Source organism: Zingiber officinale, chromosome 4A (genome assembly GCF_018446385.1).
Source record: "Zingiber officinale cultivar Zhangliang chromosome 4A, Zo_v1.1, whole genome shotgun sequence".
NCBI classification, from domain to species: domain Eukaryota; kingdom Viridiplantae; phylum Streptophyta; class Magnoliopsida; order Zingiberales; family Zingiberaceae; genus Zingiber; species Zingiber officinale.
Window position 1 is genome coordinate 163,054,953 of NC_055992.1, and position 21,623 is coordinate 163,076,575.

At 36.3% G+C, this 21,623-nt stretch overlaps 1 protein-coding gene across 2 annotated transcripts; it reads left to right on the forward strand.

The window, feature by feature from the left end:
- Positions 1–13,633: 13,633 nt before the first annotated feature.
- Positions 13,634–18,531, forward strand: LOC121972178 (protein TIFY 4B-like). Of its 2 annotated transcripts, none has more exons than XM_042523854.1 (9): positions 13,634–14,015; positions 14,095–14,258; positions 14,330–14,511; positions 14,826–14,913; positions 14,983–15,166; positions 15,254–15,319; positions 17,002–17,059; positions 17,153–17,370; positions 18,046–18,531. In XM_042523854.1, the coding sequence occupies exons 1-9, from the start codon at positions 13,895–13,897 to the stop codon at positions 18,060–18,062; spliced, it is 1,098 nt and encodes a 365-aa protein (XP_042379788.1). In that variant the 5' UTR covers positions 13,634–13,894; the 3' UTR covers positions 18,063–18,531. The 2 variants fall into 2 exon arrangements, with proteins under 2 accessions (XP_042379788.1, XP_042379786.1); XM_042523852.1 differs by having other exon boundaries at positions 13,694–14,015; positions 15,004–15,166.
- Positions 18,532–21,623: the final 3,092 nt, after the last annotated feature.

Below are 21,623 nucleotides of genomic sequence, written 5' to 3' on the forward strand. Positions count from 1 at the left end.
TGAAGCATTATCTGTTTACTGCGATAACACCGGAGCTATTGCACAAGCAAAGGAACCTAGGTCTCATCAACGATCAAAACACGTGCTTTGCCGCTATCATCTGATCAGGGAGATCATTAGTAGGAAAGAAATACAACTCGAGAAAATTTCCACTAAAAGGAACCTAGCGAATTCTTTGACAAAGACTCTACCATAAAATAAGTTTGAGAGTCACATTCATGCTTATGGTTTAGGACGTACACCATGGCGATTGACATTAGGCCAAGTGGGAGTATTAGATTTTAAGGGATGTCCAAAGGCAAATCGTCTTACGATTTTTACTAAATATAGATTTACTATTTCAGTGCATATTATATGATGATTGTTTTAAACTGATTTACTGAATGTCCGCAATATAATTCATAACATGACAGAAATTATGATTAGATCACAACTAGTGATTATCTCTACATGTACAATTATGAATGTATTAGAATTTCCCTAGTCGTCGATTTGATGCATTCGGACATTATCAATTTTGTATGACTAACACAGGTTATACTCATTGGTTCGTCAAGCAACAATTTTCTCCCTGGCTAGAGATATTGGGATGTCAAGAGTTAAACGTAGATACTAGTTACGATAACTAGTTCATTCAAGTCACTCGCTGTAAGACTCCATATGGTTATCTATATATATGGATATGTCTGTGAAACTCTTACTACAACTCAAGTGCAAATTTCTTTCGACTTGAGGTATACAAATCATCTTAGTCATGGAGACTTACACTTTTGATATCTTAAGCAAGCACCTCATTGATGTGTGGACCTGGGATGATTGGGTATAAGTCGAAATACCCTAAAATGTTTGGATAGCCCACAGAGGATTCACCGCTCCTTACTATGATACGTATATTCTATGGTCACTCATTAGGATTATTACTCAAAGTCTTTGGCCAAAACATCACATGTTAAGAGTACGAGAAACTAATACACGTGTACGAGAAATTTGAATCCCTAGAACGAGAAAATATTACTTGGACTAGGTGTGACGTAGTCAATCTAGTGGGGATAGACACATAGATCATGTCCTGAACTAAGTGGGTATAAGACGAGTGGAAGGAACAATACATGACTTATTGTAGCTGCTGAAGCGTTTAGAGTTCTAAGATCAACTATAATTTTCCGGCTAATTGGGGATCATGATGTACTACTAGATGTCACTCATGATTGTTCTATAATTAAGTAGTTAATTATGGACGACTAAGATAAACTGAAAATCTATTAGGTTACACGCACTAACGAGTCTCTAAAGGACGTAAAACAAGTTAAAGAATAAGATTCTTAGATCAAGAAATAAATATTTTGTTGGATCATACATAAGATAAATATAAAAATATTTGTCATGATGGAAGCACGGATGATCTACGTCGCTTAAGTCAGAAATTCATAAATGCATAGAAAGATTCCTGATCGATTAGGACACCGTAAGCGATTGGATCAATCACTTATAGGTCATTCTCGCGCAAATAGAAGCATACCTAATTGCTTAGGCTAGTCGATTAGACATACATAATCAGTTAAGGTAATCGATTAAACTAAAAAACTAGTTGTTGTGAGCCCAATAAAAGGGTTTTAGGATGCACTATTTCAGCACGACTCTCCCGATTTCTATCAAGCTCACTGTTGGCGATTCTTGAAGGCTCTTGGAGCAAAATACTATTGCATTTCCAAGTATCAAGAGGCATTTTCAAACAAGAAGAGAGCAAACTAAGGCTTAATTCTTGTAAATCTTATAAGATTTTATTTGTATTTGCTTCTCTTTTCTTCTTATTATATTGAGAGTTTGTATGAAACTTCTCTGCCTCTAGAGTATTTTCAAGCAGTGTTTGATAGTGGATGTGTGAGAAAGTGTCGGATCATTGAATTAGTCACCTCATCTTGAGGTAGATATCAAGTAAATCAAGGTGTTATCATTGCTTCAAGTCTATTCCACTATAAATTATCATTGAAGCAAAGTGACTGAGCTATTCACACCCCCCCCCTCTATCTCCAAAGTGTCCCAACAGCTAGGGCTTAATCAATTCCCTCTTTTGGCGATTCCAGAAAAGGTTTATAGTGGATTACATATCGATATGGTTCAAGGGATAGTGGGTTTTGGAACAGGAGTCGTCGAAGGATTAGAACCAAGTAACCGACTAAGTCTTATGATATTTCTTTTATTTAGTTTTTCCGCTGCACTTTTTATTAAGTTTTAAACAAGAAACTTTGTTTTTAAAATACATGTGATTCATCCCCCCTCGTATGTGTGCTTCGATCTTATAATTGATATTAGATCTATGTTCGCTCTCAATTGGTGCAACCACCAATCAAGTAGAGAGTTTATTTTTTTTCAATTTTAAGTTTTTTCTAATTATTTGAATTGGTATAATTATCTCTTTAGATAATTGTCTTGTTGCAAATTGTTTGAATTGCTCGAATTGGTGCAACACCACTTGAGCCGTATTTTTTCTCCCATACTACTTACCCCAAGACATAATCTTAAAATCTTTATAAATTTTATTTAGTATTGAAAACTGGTAAACAAAGAAATGCTCAGGCAAAATGTCAACAAACCACCACCATACGATCAAGAAAATTTCAACTACAGGAGGCGAGCAATGGAATGCTTCTTAGGAAATGTAAATATTGACTATTTGTTGATATTGAAAAAGACTTCTCGGGACTCAGAGTTGAATAGAAAGATAATTGAGTTAATTTGTTATATTTTACCTAACAATGTATTATGTAGATTAGAAAAGTCCAAGAATACATACAAGCTTTGGACCCAATTGATCAAGCTTCACGAGGAGTTGTTGGAGCTAGAGGATCAAGTCAAATGCAAATCCAAACTCGAGTCCAACCCAATAGAGAAACCTACTGAATTAAGGGTTGTGCTTAAGGTTAGTACAATTTACCAAAATACCTCTGTCAGTAGTAATTTATAAAATCTAAATGATAATTTAGATAATTACAAAATTATTCCTAGTATGATGCTTGATAATCTAGATTTGCATAATGTAAATTTAATTGAAAATTTATAACTAAAAAAAATCTATATTTTGATCAAGTCAATCAAGACTTTAAAAAAACTGGTATCAACTTTGACTTGGTCCAACAAAATATTGACCAAATAAATTTAATAAATTAATTAATTTAGAAAACTTGAAATTATCTAAAAATTTATATTTAATTAATTCAGCAAATTCAAATTTAAATAAATTAGTTGATAAAAATCTTTAAAATTCAGAAATAATTAGAAATTCAAATATTAAGATAAATTTGAACTTAAAGCATAAAAATAACAAAATAAATCTATATAAAATTCATAAATACCTTAATAAAATATTTGATAATTTATATAATGTCAATCTAAAAATTTCTATCCAAAATAAAAATAATTTAATTAATGAAAAATTTAAATCTTAAGGATAATAATGTAGATAAAACTAATTTAATAAACTCAACTAAAAATATAAACTTAAAAAATAAAGAAAATATGAATCTATGGATAAATTCAAACACTAGAATAAAATTGTTGGTGTAGGTAACACCAGACGATCGAACCTGTGTTTTGATAATGACAAAAGAGTTAAAAGTTAAGTTATCTTGTGAACTAATAAGTATGACTGAGTTTGTAGAAAAGACCTAAGTGATCTTAGGCAAAAGAAAAGTCCTAGTTGAGGCTAGACAGGTGGAGAATCTTAACTGCGGTTAGGCAACGAAGTCCTGGTCTAGGGAACTGAGCAAAGTCTTGGCGGGTCGAGGATATTACTCTTGTATTCGATTTTCTCTTCAAGCGTTTTCAGAAGAAGTTTATAATGGATTATCCATCGATATGGTCCGAGAGATCATGAGTCGAAATAGGAGTAGCCGAAGGATCCAAACCAAGTAATTGACCGAATCTTATGATTTTGCTTTTATTTAATTTTTCCACTGCACTTTTTATTAACTTTTAAAAAGGAGACTCTGTTTCTAAAATACATATGACTCCCTCCTTCTCACATATGCTTCGATCCTATAGTATCAAAATAGCTACACTCTTTTCTTGTAATTGTCAAATACTTAATAAATTAGTTTTTAACTAAGTATACAGAAAACATCAGTAATTACCTGAGTAACGTCAACAATTTGCAACCTGATGTTACCCTTTCCCAATACAGCCATCGTGGAATTATTCCCGAGCTTCACAGAAATCCAGATCTTTTCATCAAGATCCAAGAACCACTCCTTGTGTGCACACATATGATTAGAGCACCTTGAGTCAAGAAAGCAAACATCTTATCCCCTTGCTAGATTCGACATATGACATCAATAATAATTCTTCTTTCACTTCTCGCCCTGCATAATTAGCTTCTTTCTCCCATTTAGGGCACTCATATTGAAAGTTTCCCAATTGATGACACTTATAATACTCAATCATTACTTTGTTGAATGTTTGTCTGCCTCTCCCTCTCCTTCTCCCTCTCCCTGTATCTCCACAAATCTTATCGTAGGTCATCTTTAATGCTTTCTCATCGCCTCCATGTCAGTTCATCCTCTGCTCATGTACCGATAAGCTGCTCTGCAACTCATCAAGAGTTCTCTAAATAATTAGATTCTTCAATTGGACATACAACACAATCGAGTTGGGAGGTCATTTATCTTGAGATCTTTTTAATGATCACTACTTGCTACATGTTTTCATCATGAATCTTCATCTTGTTTGTTATAGTAAGAGTTCGAGCGAAGTATCCGTCAACAGTCTCACACTCTTGCGTATGTAGAATCTCAAATTTCTTCCTAAGGGTCGGGCTTGGAGTTGTGCCCTTTTGACTCAATCAGATAGAATTTTTCTTAAAAAAAAACTCCCACGTTGATCCTAATAACATGATAAAAGTCAGACTCGGTCCTAATTAATAGGACTTATTGTAGTTGACAATTTCAACTATTATCTTAACACGGTGTAAAAAATGAATACATTCGTCCCAGCGCTCCCGTCAATCCATCTTAGGATAAATACAGAGTAGGTAAATCACAAGCGACTATTAATCTTTGAAATAGTGACTATCATATAAGGGAGGTATTTATCTAGATTATACGAAGATTCGAATCTCAAATCTTATGATAAACGTTAGTCACTAGACCGTCACGACGGACAACAGCTATTATACCAACATAGTGCAGGAAAAGGTGAGATGGGAAAAAAAACTATTATACCAAGTGAAAGAAAAAGTGAGATGGAAAAAAAAAACTATTATACCAACACAGTGCAGGAAAAGATGAGATGGAAAAAAAAGCGGTGGGTTGGAGTTTTATAAAGAGAAAAGAAAACGGCAATGATTGGGTAACATGAGTTGATTATGGATCCATGGTGCTTGCTCTTTAAACATAGTTGGATAGAACATATAAGTAAACCATTTCAACTGCTGAGATTCTTTAAATTGGATTCACGAGAAAAACGAGTGAGATTCTTTGCCACTAATATTTATTTCATTACAAATTTTACAATAAATTTTAATTTTGTTGAAAATTTTATGATGAGTTTTGAATTCGTTATAAATTTTACAACTAATTTCCAAATTAAAGGTAAAATTTACCATAAATATTTATTTCGTTGTAAATTTTGTGATAAATTTAAGTTTCATGCCAAATTTTTATGATAAATTTTGAATTTGTTGTAAATTTTGCAATGAATTTTCATATTCATCGCTAATTTACAATGAATTTTATGAAAATATTTTTTTTTGTTAATTTTGTGATGAAAATTTGTCCGAACATGTATTTCGTAATACATAATTCATCTTTTTAGACCCATGATTTTTAATTGATACCCTTTTCTGATTATACAGTAAAAGGTTTCATTTCGAAAGAGTTAATGTAAGTTTTTTGGTCTCGAAACTTGATTTGTTACTTAAAGTGGGTTTTGGAGTATTCATTTAAAGGAACAAATGAAAATGAAATTGATTTGAATTTGCCCAATTGAGATATCTTAAATATATTACAAATACAAAGGGAAAGGGATAGATCCAGAGGTCACTACTTTGTTATACAACTCGTACTTCAGAAAAAATATCATTCGTTGTTAATTTTGCGGTGATTTTTTTCTTTTTGCTAATTTCGATACTTATAGCAATAAATTTGTTCTCCCTAAAATTCATCTCTAAATTCATGTTTTTTCGTAGAGAGAGAGAGAGAGAGTGCATGGTAGAGAAGAGTTGCCTTCGCGTGCGAGAGAAGAAATACTACCTTAACTTACCTCCTTCTCCGACGGAAGGGAATCTCCCTGTACTCCACTAGCTGTCCGCCTGAGAGATGGTTAGGCCACTGAAAGCAACAGTCGTTGGATCGTACCTATGATATTGTCGGGTTGATGGCCATGTGTCATCTTCTACGGATTTATCAAAGGCTATCAGAACCTTTTGTTGATTAGTCTTAGGAAAATTGTACCGGTTCTACTGTAAAAAAATTTTGTACAAGTGTCGAACCTTTCCTTAAATAACTTATTGTATTCTTTAGAAGTTAAATTAGGAATCGCAGACAGAACTTAACATCATTGATTCTAAATTTAACTTATCTGTTCTTAATGGTTTAGACTTGGATCGCAAGCGGAACTTAAACACTATTGATCCAAATCCACCTACGTTATAAATTCAATTAAATATTAATTTTCAAAATTAATTTTCAGGACTGCATGGCGAGGCACATGACCTTCTTGGGTATGGGAGCATCCACCACCGCCTAGACAAAGCCTTTTAAAGAAAGCTAATATTTAATTTCCTTATATAACTCTAGGTTTAACCGAAAAAAATAATCAAATCACAAATTCGAAAAACAAAGAAAAACACAAACACGAATTACTAATTCGAAAAACTAGATCTAATGCTTCTTGTGTTTGGAATTCATACAAAGAAAAATAACTAGCATGATGCAGAAAATAATTGCTAATTATACATTTTCTTTGCAAGCTAATGACCTCAAGATCTTCTGCCATATTCCTCGCCTCGCCTTGGATGTCGTGTGGACGACGATGATATCAAACGGACCTCCCCAGATGGTAATCTTAATGTGGCCGATTTACCTTCTTTTGCTATCAGTTTCGCTACAGCACCTGCTGCTCTAGCTAATTGTCCACCCTTTCCAAGTGTAATTTCTATGTTATGTATGGCCGTGCCTAAGGGCATATCGGTTGAAGTGGACACCACCCAAAGCTTTCTTCTCCTTCTTCTAATATTCGGCCACCACCAACAAAGAGCAAAAGAGAGCAATGGGCAAAGGAGAAAGGAGAGGGTCGACCACACCAAGAGGATCACCAAGCAAAGGAATAAGAGTTGTGTCTCATGAGGCCTCCTCACCCTTTCTTTTATATTACTTGCCCAAGGCAAATAAGGGAAGAATTTTTACAAAAATTAAAATCTTCCTCTAGTTTTTCATTTTCTCTTTTCTTTCCTCTTGATTGAATCAATCACCAAATCAATGATTGGCTTGATTTAATCTTGGCCGGCCCCTTGCTTGTGTACCAAGCAAGGCCGGCCACTTATAGGAAGGAAAAAATTTTTTTTTATAAAATTTTACAAGAAGAAATCTTCTTATAAAATTTTGCAAGCTCTCTTTCTTAAAGTGAATGTTAAAAAGGAAAATTTTAAAAATTAAAATTATGTTTTAAAATTTAAAACTTCTCTTCAAATTTTTTTTTTTAATATGAATAGAAAATTTTAATTTTTAAAACTTCTCTTCCTTTTTTCTAAAACCATGAGGATGGTTAAAAAAGGAAAGTTTTAAATCTTTTAAAACTCTCTATTAAACCATGTGATCTAATTCAAATAAGGAAAGTTTTTAAAATTAAAATCTCTCTTTTAGAACTTATAGTTTTCTACAAAAAGAATATTTTAAAAATTCAAAACACCCCTCCTATTTGAATTTATTATGATCGGCCCCTACTTACTTGCTTGGTCACCAAGCAAGAGGGCTGACCCTCTTAAGGAGATGGTGGTCGACCATTGCTTGGTCACCAAGCAATGGGCCGACCTTCTTTCTTGGACACCAATAAGGGCTTTTAATGAGTGGTTTATAGCACTAATGAGGCTACGACAAGGACCTAGAGGAGAAATTGGTTTTGGCCTTCCGATGAGCTTGGGTATCCCGTGTTCGCCTCGAACACACAACTCAAGTTCATCAACAATAACTCATTCCACTAGAGAGTTATTGTTGCACTACCGCACCAATCCCAAATTACATTTATGAGTTCCTTCTTATCATGAGTGTATTAGTCTCCCTGTGTTTAAGATAACAAATGTCCACTAATTAAGTAAGTTACTGACAACTCACTTAATTAATATCTAAGTCCAAGAGTAGTACCACTCAATCTCATTGTCATGTTGGACTAAGTCCACCTACAGGGTTTAACATGACAATCTTTATGAGCTCCTCTTGGGGACAATCTCAACCTAGATTACTAGGACATAGTTTCCTTTTATAATCAACAACACACACTATAAGTAATATCATTTCCCAACTTATCGGGCATATTGATTTATCAAGTTAAATCTCCCCCTTTGATAAGTTAAAGAAATAGATACTAAATATATAAGCTTGTTATTATATTAGGATTAAGAGTACACACTTCTATAATAACTAAGGTCTAGTTCTTTTATTAAGTCAGTATAAAAAGAACTTATCTAAAATGGTTCTACTCAATATATTTAGAGTGTACTAGTGTAATTTATAGTCAAGATAAACTAATACCTAATTACATTACGACTATACCAATGGTTCATTCCTTTCCATCTTAGTCGTAAGCAACTGTTTATAATTTATAAAGAGCTGATAACATGATCTTCTGTGTGTGACACCACACACCATGTTATCTACTTTATAAATTAATTGAACAACTATATTCAACAAATAAATATAGACATTTGACCAATGTGATTCTATTATTTCAAAAATAAATGTTTACAAAAGCTAGACTTTTAATATACACTCTAACACCTTTCTGTGCTCAAGTTGTTGGATGTTGAGGTTGACTAAACTTCCCAAGTCTAAATAGAAAATCACTAAATGAATGCTGAATGCTCGAGAGAACATACTCTAAATAACTATCTCGAGTCCAAATGAGATTTTGCGGCACGAATGCCGAGTGCTCGGGAGATGACCTGAGCCTGAGTGGGATGCTACAGATTGAAGGTCGAGTGCTCGAGAATGCAAGCCGACTGGTCCAAGAGAAACACCCAATTATGTTCAGGAATGACCTGAGCCCGATTATACTACCATATGACGAAGGCTAGCTAAGCGATTGGGGAAGGACTCGCGAGTCGAGAATAATTAAGGCCAGGAACTTGATAGTAAATCCGGATGCCATTACATGTTCTCCGCTTCGAGTCTAACTGAAAAGCAAAATCGAATAAACTCTAATTGAGTGCTAGGTTGAAGGGAAATTAACACCCTAGATACCATCGCACTAGATCTAATGATTAGTCTCGACTCTTGATAATACATTGTGCACATAATACAATATCAACCGGACGTATAGTTACAGTCCACTCAACCAGATAAGAGCAAGCATGTTTTCACGAACCTAACGTAATTAATTAGTCTCGATAGTTGACTCGACAAACTATTACTCGTGTTTTTATAGTAATTAATTAAAATTTGTGTCTTTGCAATCATAGGGGTCTAATTTGATTACGATGACGGCCAAGCATAATAACTTCCCATCTTCTTCAATAATCTTGTGGCCTTTGTTGGTTGGATCGTCAAAATAATGTGTTCGTATCGAGTTCATTTTCAATGCTACCTTTTCAGTCCTTCTGCTCTCTTACTCGTTCCCTTCACGAAAAAGAGTTGATAAAATAAGAGTGTTATTGTTATGTCCTAATCATTAATTCTAATACATTGATAGAAAAATTTAGACAAGAAGAAACACATAATTAAATTAAATTGAATGAATTGAGCACTATAAATAAAATAGTTAATTTGTCATATTATCTAACGAAAACGACTACAAGTTTGGTCACCTAAAAACAAGCCTTGGAGTTAGGTAATAGTACATTTTAAAGATTAAGAAATGTTCATTTAATCCTATAATACTTTTCCGGTTCGTTGGGTGAGAAGATTACTCAATGAAATCGTGGGTTCAAATCGCAGGGTAGTCAGGGCGTAAATCCCTGGTCTCTGTGTCCCTCTTCTCACTGCGCACTAACTTTTCCAGTTACCGTGATTAATCTCCCTCGTGATGGCCTTGGGCAAGATACGACGGAGACGCTGGGACGAATGTTATTACCTTTTTTACCCAATGTCATCGTCCATCCTTCTCATCATTAATTAGCATGCGTCATTGTTATCCATATCATTGTCTTCCCCAACCTTCTGTCTTTCAAATTGCAGTGTTTTGCAAAGAGTGTAGATATATATAGCTAAAGTAATAAAACTTGAAAGAGTGTTTTAAAATTTAATTTTAAAGGCATGTTTTTAAAATATAAAAGGAGGAGCTGAAGTTTTAGGGTAAAATTAAAATAGTTTATATTTTGATTTTGAGTTGGCACTATTGTGTTGGTCCCCGCAGACAAGCATTCATGCGAGCTCCCATGCTCGTGTGTCTCCATCTGCCACCTGTCATCTTCCTCTATCGATGATACACTCCGAGTTCCCGGTCGATCGTTGCCTGTGCGCGACAGCCCCCATGTGCACGCAACCCTCCTCCCTATCCCTTACATTACGCTATGACAACCGACGAGTCGACACGTGTTATCCGAGGATGACCAAAAGGAGGTTAACAAATTAAACCCCAGTCACCTAAACTAACCACTCAATTAACTTATCTACTTCCTCACTTATTCTAGATATTCATAATTTAATCCTTAACTATAGTATATTTATAAAAAAAAATCTTTAAATAAGACGCGTAATAAAAAAAATACTAGGATTCTTGATCATTTACCATAAACATTTCCTGATTTATCTAAAAAGTCGATTCCATGGTTAGACCGGTCACATCCAGAATTAATCAATGAGGTTAATTGGATTTATCATTTGCCTCTGGAGCTATAGTACAGCGATAGGACATCCAGATTGTCATCTAAAAATCGATCGCGTATTTATAGAAATTTTTTCCTTCAAATAAGACGCACAATCAAAGAATGTTGGGTTTTTTGATCACTCGCAGCTAGCGATTCTCAATTTATCCTAATAATCGATGAAAAAATCCCATGGGACTAGGTTTGTTACCCTCGAATTAGTCAATGAGACTAACTGAGTTTACCAGTTTTTTTTAATAAGAGTTGCATTTGTCTTGAGGCTATGGTATCGTAGTAGAACATCTAGGTTATCATCTATATATCCATGATTCAATCCCTATATATATTTATAGAAATATTTTCTCCAATAAAATAGATTACTAAAGGATATTTAACTTCTAAGTTATCCGTCGTGCTTAATTACTAAAATTCCGTAAAATCAGATCCATCATTTCAGAACTAGATTTATCATCCTTACATTGATATTAATGTATTTACTTTCTTTCATATTTATGAAGTACGAATTAGGGGATATTAAAGTATCGGATCTATTTATATATATATATATATATATATATATATATATATATATATATATATATATATATATATAAAAGAGTTGCATTAGGCAGAGCTAAGTCATACTAAATCCAAGATAACTTGTCTTGTGAATAGAAATATTTTATTTATAAATTAATTGATGGGGTAGAAATCTATTTCGCACCGTAAAGTGATGATGCACCCATAGAAATCTAGCTATCTCTACAAAAACTAATATGTCTCAAAGGACTTGTTGAGAGTTAGCCAACGTAATTCCTCCCATGTCTAAATTATGAAACCCTACAAATAATATAATAAAAAAAGTGATAAATAATAGAGTAAAAAATAGATTAATAGTAGAGAGTCTCTCTCATATTCTTTTATTCTGTTTTATCATTTTTGTCTTTATTGTAGTATTTTAGGGAAATGTGATGATTTAAACATCTAATTCTTATTCGATGATTTATTGTAGTATTTTAGGGAAATGTGATGATTAATAGAGAATATTGTCCTTTATTCTAGGTAAAATTCATCTCTTTATAATTAAATTTTTGGATCCGCCACTGAGTCTATCACAGAAGTCATTTAAGTAAAAATTATCTCCGTGAAATTACTAGTCTTTTACATACACCAACCTTTTGATTTAGTTATTTTATTTCATCATTTTATTATTCATCACCTACACAAACATTTTTTTTAATCGGCTCTAGATATATCATTTACGCCGATTATTAGAAAATATTGGTAAGGGATGACCTATTCTTAGGTCTTATGAAGAAAAAAATCATCTGTTAATTCATCTAATCTACCATTATTCTTACATATTTAAAAATTAAAAAGATATTCGACCGCTGTATAATTATAACGGGATCTAAATTATTATTTTTTAATTGAAACCACGCATATATCTTCTTACTGACTTTTTATTAATCGTTGTTAACGTTGCATCTCGACGTTCATCAAATATTTTATACCATTCCTTTTTTATTTTTAGCGGACCATTAAACCATTAGCAAATCCATTTTTGTTACGTCAAATCAAATCATGCTCTAGAAGCTCCTTCAACCCCACTTTAATATATATATTTATAATATATATATATTTATAATATATATATATATATATATATATATATATATATATATATAAAATCGTGCATGTAATATTTTTTAATCTCTAATGAATCTTTGGATCATTAATTATTTTAATCATGTCAAATCACTATCAGCACATGACTTCTGAGTTTCATGTGTATACTACTAAATTTGTATCGAACTTAAATCCACAAATCAAATAAATCCATATAAAAAATATATATACAATTTCAATTTTTTATTGCATCAATAAATACTAAAAAAATATTTAAAATGGAAATTTTATCAACTAAACATAATTTATAAGACGAGTAGTGTACGCCGTACGCGGAAATCCGAGGGTGAATTTACAATAACAGAAAACTTGAAGGGGTTCAATGATTATTGCTAGGACCACACGAATAGAAAGAGAGGAGAAGAGCGAGTGGGGCCCAGTGGGCGGGTGGTGGTTCCACTGCTACGCGATTGACGCAGTGTTACATAAAGCAGCGGCATGTACATGGTAGCGGGCGCGACGGACAATGTTAACAGTGGTACGAGTCAGAGAGGGAGGGGCACTGTGTCGGCGCAGAGCGAGGAGTAATCGGTGGCGTAGGCGATTGGTCTCGCGGCTCGCACTTTATGCAGCAGCCCGTACGATGGACACCCGATACTCGCTTTGGGCAAACAGCAAATTAATTATGGGGACTCACTGCTCCGCATCATGCCACGGCTTGCGCGGCAGTCTATGCGTCTGCGTCCTTTGATTTTTTAAATATTTTTTAAAAAAACGCCTTTGGACTAATATAGCGTAAACTTAATTTTCTTTTTTAAAAAAAACTAGATTGTATCGAGCTTCCAAAGCATGATTTGATGAATACTAATAGTTCAGGGTCTTGTTTGCTAAATAACAGCATCGGAGGCGGAGTGGCATTTGGGTAAAAATGCGAAGAGAAGGAGGGGCGGTAGTGGAAATTCGATGGGAGGCATTAACTAGTGGGAGCGGAGAAGTGACGTGGCACGATGGGGTAGCAGCGGCCACGGGATTAAAAAAAAAAAAACTAAAGACCCCAACGCAGAGGAGACGCCGCGGCCGAACCCCATCCATCCTCCTCCTTCCCCCCCTCCTCGCCTCATCCTTCCCCACTCGTGCGTGTCTTCTTCCCCCCTCTTCTCATCCTTCTTGTCGTTTACTGCTTCCAGTGGCGGAGTCCATCGAGATCGGCACCCTCGCCGGCTGCCGGAGAGGCCGGATCGCGGACGCGGAGCCATGAGCGCGGCGGAGAACGCCACGCCGCGGGAGCTGTTGGAGAAGCCGCTCGCCGAACTCACAGAGGAGGACATCGCGCAGCTCACCCGCGAGGATTGTCGCCGCTTCCTCAAGGCCAATGGTTTGTTCACTCTAGCCCCTCTCTTGGTTGCTGCTTTTTTTTTTTAAGGGGTGGGTCGTGAGGGGAATGGGTGGTCTAGGGATGCGGCGGCCGTCGTGGAACAAATCGCAGGTGATCCAGCAAGCTATCTCACTCAAGGCGCTCCGCGAGGGGCGGCCGGGCTGCGATGACTGTCCTGCCGGCGGCGAAATACGCCGGAAGTGTGTCCCTGCTTGTGGCCAGCAGCCGCAGGGGTCTCCCGAGGTGGAATACCGTTTTCTCCTCTTTTGCGTAGCCATTAGGTAGGAGCTTCTCTTTATGCTTCGTTGTTCCAGGATTCTTTCCTGCCTAGGGAAGCCAGAAGATTGCTGTCCTCGCCGAAGGAGAAGGCCCCGTACCGGAGAAGAGACCCGATCTCGCTGTTGCAGTACTCTGCCGGATCTCCGACTTCTCGGATCCCGATCGCGATGGGAGACCACGCTGATACCCTGTCGGAGAACCGGTTCCTCTCTGCCAGGTTCGTTTCCCATACCCCTCTCCGATAACCTTTACCTATTGCTACGGTGCGCCGTGCAGCGGTCCCCAACTATTCCTTTCCTCGCCCTAAAAAGCTACCCTCGTGCCATCCGACGGATGAGATCGTTCTTCCCCGTACGAACCTACCTCCTAGTGGAGTAAAGGAGTTCGTCGGTGCGCGTACGATCCACGGGTGGACCAGCGGGTGATCTGTGGACCAATAATCCATAGTCGGAGAGGGTAGCATTCCGATTGGCTGAGAGGGAGCGGCCTGATCCAGTACTGTCATTAACGTTGACGCTGTTCCGTTGTCAGGACGACGGCGGAGCTGCCGGTGGCGGCGCAGATGACTATATTCTACGACGGGACGGCCAACGGCTACGATGGCGTGACCTGTGATCAGGTAAGTTGAACTTTGTTCCTCAGCTCCTTTCTGCCGCCTACAACAACCGCTACTCATGTGCTGACACAGCTGCCGCCCTCGGCCTCGCAGACCAAGGCCGTCTTGGACCTGGCGGCCGGCACGGCCTGCTTCGACGACGTCCCGAGGCCAGTGCCCCCAGCTCAACCGCTGGCCTACAGCCGCCTTCCCGGCTTCCCCACGCCCAGCGTGCCTCCCCGGCTCTCCGGGCCTCTCTCCTTCCTTGCGGCGAACGGTATGGCGGCAACCAGCTTCTCCAGGAGATTATTTGGCCAAAATTCATCATTTTTTATCTTAATCGGACGGCTGTGATCGCGCGCAGGCATGTCGGGCCACCACGCGGCGGACGGCGCGGAAGACGGGAGAACACCGCGGGAAACAGAGACTGGTAAGCGAGCGGAGCCGTTTTAGCGGGTAAATTTACGTTTTTTTTTAATTGTTTTTTGGTTGCTGTCAATTGTCAAGACTGATTGCGAGAGAAATAATGGGCCCTCTCGAGTGGTACCATTCCGTGAGACGCTGCCTTATGGTGGGGCCTCCCTGCCGGAGTAGTTGGTTTTGTTCAGTCCAAAATTTAATGTCTCTGTGGCATATAATTCGCTTAATGCAAAAGATGGGAAAAGGACAAAGATGGTAGCAAAAAAGAAATATAAAAAAATTAAAAAAGAGGGTGGGTGTTTATGGTACTGGTTGATTTATTTCTCTTCTATTTAAGTAAAATCAAGTGTCATTGATTGTGGTATCCTTACTCTGTTTTTTCCTAGGAAATATAATCTTGTGTGCTTGTGCTTTGATTAAACTTCACATTGCCCTCCAGGGTGTCAGATCATGATGTCAGTTGATGTAGTATCATATTATATGTTATAAATATATTGTGGCATGCCGTTTAATATAAAATATTAAATAATAAAAAATTAAATTAATTTTGTTAGTTTATTTTGAATTAAATTCTTTATAAAACTTAGTTTATATGAAACAAAAAGTTACTAAAATTCTTTAATAATTTGCTTTCATAGTAACTCAATTTATGTCCACCATTTAATTACTTTCCTATTTATTTCTCTTAATTGTGTGTTAGGTTGAAGTTTAGTCTTTGATATTAAATGGTTTTTTAGGGCGTCCTGTGACAGGTAAAATAATTAGCGATATTACTAAAGATTCGTTGTTGGTATTGTTCTTGTGATTTAAAAATCCAGTTTTTAAAATCTTATCATACAAAAATGAGTTTGATTTGGCTTTTGGTAGTTAGAGATTCTAAAAATGCAGTTCCTATTTTGACATATATGGATTTAGCTGGATATATCTTTGATGTTTGGTCATCAAACAGCGTTCAACTACCATATTCCCTGGCCCATCTGTTGATCACAACGTTCACTGAAAATCAGATATCCTCTAGTTTTTTTTAAAAAAAAATTGTTCGTTACTCTACAGGATGTCTGGCTTACCTTAACAAGAACGTTAGCAACTTACCACGTTACCAGATTTAGTAATGGTAGGTTGCATAAGTTTATCATTTACTCATTACATGAAAAGGAATGTTCGAGTATTTGTTAAACAACCACTTTTGTCTACCTTCGAACAGAAAATAAAAACAGTTTTATATGGGGTGGGGGAATGAGTACAACCTTAGTTCAGGCTCTAAAGTTAATTGCGCTGTGCATCTGTCTTTGCATGTGTACTGCTCAGATCAAATGTCATTTTGAAATATTTCTAGTATGTAAAACTATTTCTTGTTTGTCAAACAAATTTTTACCCTCTGTTTGCCAAGTGATTTTCTTTATTTGCTTCTCTAATCATAAAATTTTCCGCTGAATGTTCTAAGATTGTGAAAATTTGAAACTGGCTTATGCATATTCTTCAAAATGCATTAGGTTATTTAAAGTGAAAGGAGAAGCTTCTAGGGTGCTCCTTACGTTGTATTAACAGTCTAGTCTTCTCTAACAGTGCAAAAATGTGATCCTGATTACATGGGCAAATTGTGGTCCTCGAGAATTTTCAATATGTTTTTCTTTTTGTAATAGCTTCATTTTGCCAACATGAATATTATTGTCTTTTATTTTGTTACATCAGATGGTGGGACAAACAGAAAAGCCTCATTGCAGAGATACTTGGAGAAAAGAAAAGATAGGTATTAAGTTCTGCCATAGAGACAGATTCACTCCAAAATAATATCATTTTTTTGTTTTAAGGAACAGTTCCTCAAACCTTATCTTTTGTGAAGGTTCAAGGGTAAGAAAATTCTCGGAGGGCCAACTTATTCATGTTCAGAAAAGATGTACTTCAATGAGAATTTTAGATGCCCAAACCCGATTGATTTTACCAACCTGAATATGACAAGCCTCTCGCCAACGACGCAGCATCAAGCACCTCACTCTCCAGCTGGCTGCTTAGAAAATCAAGGTCGAGCAGGCAGATTTCTCATCGATCTCAATGTTGATGGTGAGTGAGAATTTGCATGGTTATGTTTGTATATTCACATGGAAAACACTGTTCAATATTAGATTATGATTTGGCACGCTCATTAGATTCAAAAGAAGTTCTTGAAGAACATTCTAGTTAAAGTTTTATTGGGTATAGATCATTCCGTGATATCAGGCCATACTAATTGTGTTTTATTGGGTCAGAGAGTATCTTTTATGTTGAGACAGAGGCAAGAATATGCTTCCCATGATTTCACATATTGTGTGAGAGGTTGGTGATAGACACCATTGAAAGAAGAAATGAAGAAAATTCATAGTCAATCTAAATTTTGAGAGAATTTACGCACCAATTATATAACCTTTTCATATTATTAAACTTTGGTGAGGCCAAGTATTTCAATTATATTAGGATGATGAGATTTGGACATTTTGACTATACTTGTGTGTGTTTGTAGGGACTTCAAGCTATACTTGGGACATTTTGACTATCCATCTTCTGTCTACTTAACAATTTTTGGTCTTTCAAATCTAGTAGCTTCTCTTTAATATCGTCATCACCCAATAGCCTCAGTTAATGCTCAGTATTGGCTATAAGATTATTAACGTGCTAGTATTTTTAGGGTTAGGTAACATAATTTTAGTCTGCTACTTGCTACTGCAAATCTGATAGTGATTTTATCACAATTTGTATCAGGCGATGAGAATTGCTGAAGCTGTAGCATATTGCTTGGCATCCAATACATCTGTAATTTTGCATTCACGATCGAAGTGGGGAAAACTGCGCACACAAGTTGCAGAGGTTCTACAGTTTTGAGGAATTAGTATATGCTAACCTATCTGCTTTATTCCTAGATTGATGTATCTGTGAAATCATGGTTGTTTCCCATGTCGATGTCAGAAACCAACGTGGTCAGGTGAAAGCTGAGTTAAATTGAACAGTCTGAAGGTTGCTGCTAACCCAACACTTTAACTGTTATTGTGTAGTTATCTTCCTACCAGCTCATGGCAGTAAGCATGTTCCCATTAGATATGTATTAGAAAATGTGGGTGGTGTTGTGTTGATGGTGGCTGATATTGTTTGACCTCATGTTTCTTTGCATGAGATGCTTACGGAAGTAGTTATTTTTGAATGCAATGCACAGCTACAATCTGAGTTGCTCGCTGTGTTGGTATTTGAATCTTCGCATCGATCATGATTTGAATAATGGAAATTAAATAAGCTACATCGGGCAATCAAATAGAGTTTTCACATGATATTCATATATGTAGGTCAATCACATTTTATTTTATTTTCCCCTCTGTTATTGTTTATTTATTTATTGGGTCTCGGAGGCGAACTATTGTAATGGGATTAAAAGTACCATCACAACAGAGATTTGTTCGCCAAATATAAGCCTCTGCTCATTTTCTAAAAATGTTGATTTTATGTTTTTGTTATTTGAAAATCAGATAATCCCAAGATATCACGAATCAAAGAAGGTAGCGAACCTAATGTAGCAATTTTGAGATTGCAAAATCATAAGAAGATCGATTTGGATGGAAGTCATGACGATTGATAGATTCTGTCGTCGTCGTCCAACCCATTAGCTGCAGTAGTAACAACTCTACTAGTTTGTCCCCAGGATTGGATTATAGTACCCACTAGCTGCAGTAGTTGCAACTCTACTAGTTTGTCCCCAGAATTATAGTACAATAATAAGACATCCAGATTCTCTCATAGAGTCATACATCCATGGTTCGATGCTAAACTTCTAAGTTGGCCACCGCATGTGCTTTATAATTTATCCTAATGATCAGTGAAATTTTTTTTATGAAACCAAACTAATCACCCGAAGATAGCCAAAAGAGCCTTGGATTTTTCATTTTATTTAATTTTTAACAATTCTGCGGGCAGAGGAGTCTAGTGGGATCGCATCTCAAAAAGAATCTCAATCGACGCACAAGGGCCCCCTATGTCTCTCCCTCACTCACTGGTCTCAACGGCCCAGAAAACATATAAATTAAAAATAGATTTTAAAATAACTTTTTTTAAAAATATTTTGAAGTTAAGATTAAACTGCGTTGTACGTGGAATAAATTTTTAATCGAAAGCATATGAAAGCAAAAAAATAAAAAATAAAAAACAAAATCCTAAAGCAGGATTTTCTCGATGGACTATCCTCCCGGTCCCCGGTCAGATATGTAGGCACCAAGATCCAAAAATGTGTTTCTAATGGACATAATCGCAGCATCAATCAAGACTCACCGGATTCTGCACCATTCAGAAAGAAAGAATCAAATGCAAAAGAAGAGACACATCCCAAGTTTATCAGAACTTCCCTATGCAGGGGACAAACTTTACATTAATGTTCTTTACTCACGCGCAACCTTCAAAAGAGTTACTATAAAAAAAACTACTCTGTAGGGGAACCCCACACATTAATCTTCTTTACTCATGTACAACTTTCACAGAGTTATAGGAGGAATAGTATGCATGCCGGAAGGTATATAAGTAGAGAAATAAAACAATATGGATATTGGGGATCACAACTACATGACTAAGGACCGAGATTTTCAATGAAGCTCATGACATTAGCTTAAGTTGAAAGGGGCTTCAAATTCACTAAGTTTAATTCATTCCACACCAGTTGAATTGCTTCCAGATTGAGCAAACTCAAAAAAAAAAAAACCAAACCTCTTGAGAAGTGAATAGGACTCTAGGCTCCTTTAGACAAAATTACATTCCAACTCAAGCCAACTCAACTATCCCCCAGTTAGCCTTGACCAAATTTTACCTTCTAAACTCATCTAGCTATGATAAAAAAGAATGGAGGTCCAAGCTGAATCAATAATATAATTAGCAGACAATTAGTAAAATCTCTAGTGTTGTAATGGACCTATAATGTTCAATAAAGTCATATGCCCACCACAAGTACTACTATCCTTCACCATATTGTTATGTCTTTTATTATGAGTGACTCTGTTGGCTGAGTAATGAGTATCTAAACATGAATCATCTTGCAGATCATAAAGTTGAAGCTAACTACATGATTGAGTTCAAACGAATACCTGGTTGAATGTACAAGTGCATGTGGTACTGAATTCCTGAATTCCTTTGTGGATCCTCGCAATGACAATCTACAAATTCCAAGGTTTCATCAGCATCCTGAGGTGTTGGAGAAGCATAAATGGCAGTAGAACCTATATAAACCAAAGCAACAAGCAAGAAGGCTGTTTAGTGAACATGATTTATATATAGCAAAACCATAGAATGTTGAAAAGACAGGAGTATCTGCTTTGCTCCACCTCTATGCGGAAAGGTTTCTTGTAAATATGACCACAATGAAATTAGGGTCAACAAGAGGGTTTTAGTGTCTCTGATGACAACACATGGCAATGTAGCCAAGAGAGATTATACTCGTTAAGAAAAAAAAATAGAAAGATCAGCAGAAACATGAAGATGACAACCCAAATCACTTAATCGGTCATTTCTTTTACAGACAAGTTCGGTAAGAAGACTACACAAACTAGTAGTAGAACAACAGACTTCATATCTCATAATCTATGCTTTCGCCTATTATACCTAGACATTCACAACGTGTTGACAGGAAGCAAATGTGTTAAGTTGCATCAAGTTGAGCAACATAAAGAAAGACTGACAAGTATTCGAGAATAGTATTCTTTTTATATCTAATATCTATAAGCTCATGTCATGTCCTCTGCAGTTCAATGAAGCTCAGTGAACATACCTTTGAGGTAATATGAGAGGGCTTTCTGCTGGCTTTTGTCCGAAGCTACTGTTCAACAGGATTCATTAGTTTCTAAGTATTGTTATGTAGCTAAGACATGAATTTCTGAAAGAAACATTGTATTGCTGTGGCCACTGGGACGATGCTCTGAGTCAAAGAAGGCACAATTTAAATCCACATTGAAGAGCAGCGCAGGACCATGCCACATGTCTTGCTATTATGTGCTGCTGCCTGCAAAGTTTCATAACTTTGATTCTTGCTAGGGTTGATGGTCCCAACAATTTACCCACCGCTTGCAGGTAATTTGTACATATAATAGGGCTAGTTATCATTGCCACCTTGCCTCGACAATGATTCATCTGCACTGTTGAAAATAGGAATTAGTAATCGTAAACTTCACAACTAAGCATAAGTGTGCAGCTGCAGTAACAAATAAAACAATGAGCACTGATCATTCGGGTTGACATGTCATACTATGCAGCTAAGCACTTCAAAGGTTGTTCCAGATGATAACAGTTGATTGTGCAACTTCTTGAAACAAGGT

Coding starts and splice junctions, on each gene's coding strand:
- LOC121972178 (XM_042523854.1), top strand. CDS start 13,895: ATGAGCGCGGCGGAGAACGCCACGCCGCGGGAGCTGTTGGAGAAGCCG. Junction 14,016..14,094: donor CCGCTTCCTCAAGGCCAATG/GTTTGTTCACTC, acceptor TGGGTGGTCTAG/GGATGCGGCGGCCGTCGTGG. Junction 14,512..14,825: donor AACCGGTTCCTCTCTGCCAG/GTTCGTTTCCCA, acceptor TTCCGTTGTCAG/GACGACGGCGGAGCTGCCGG.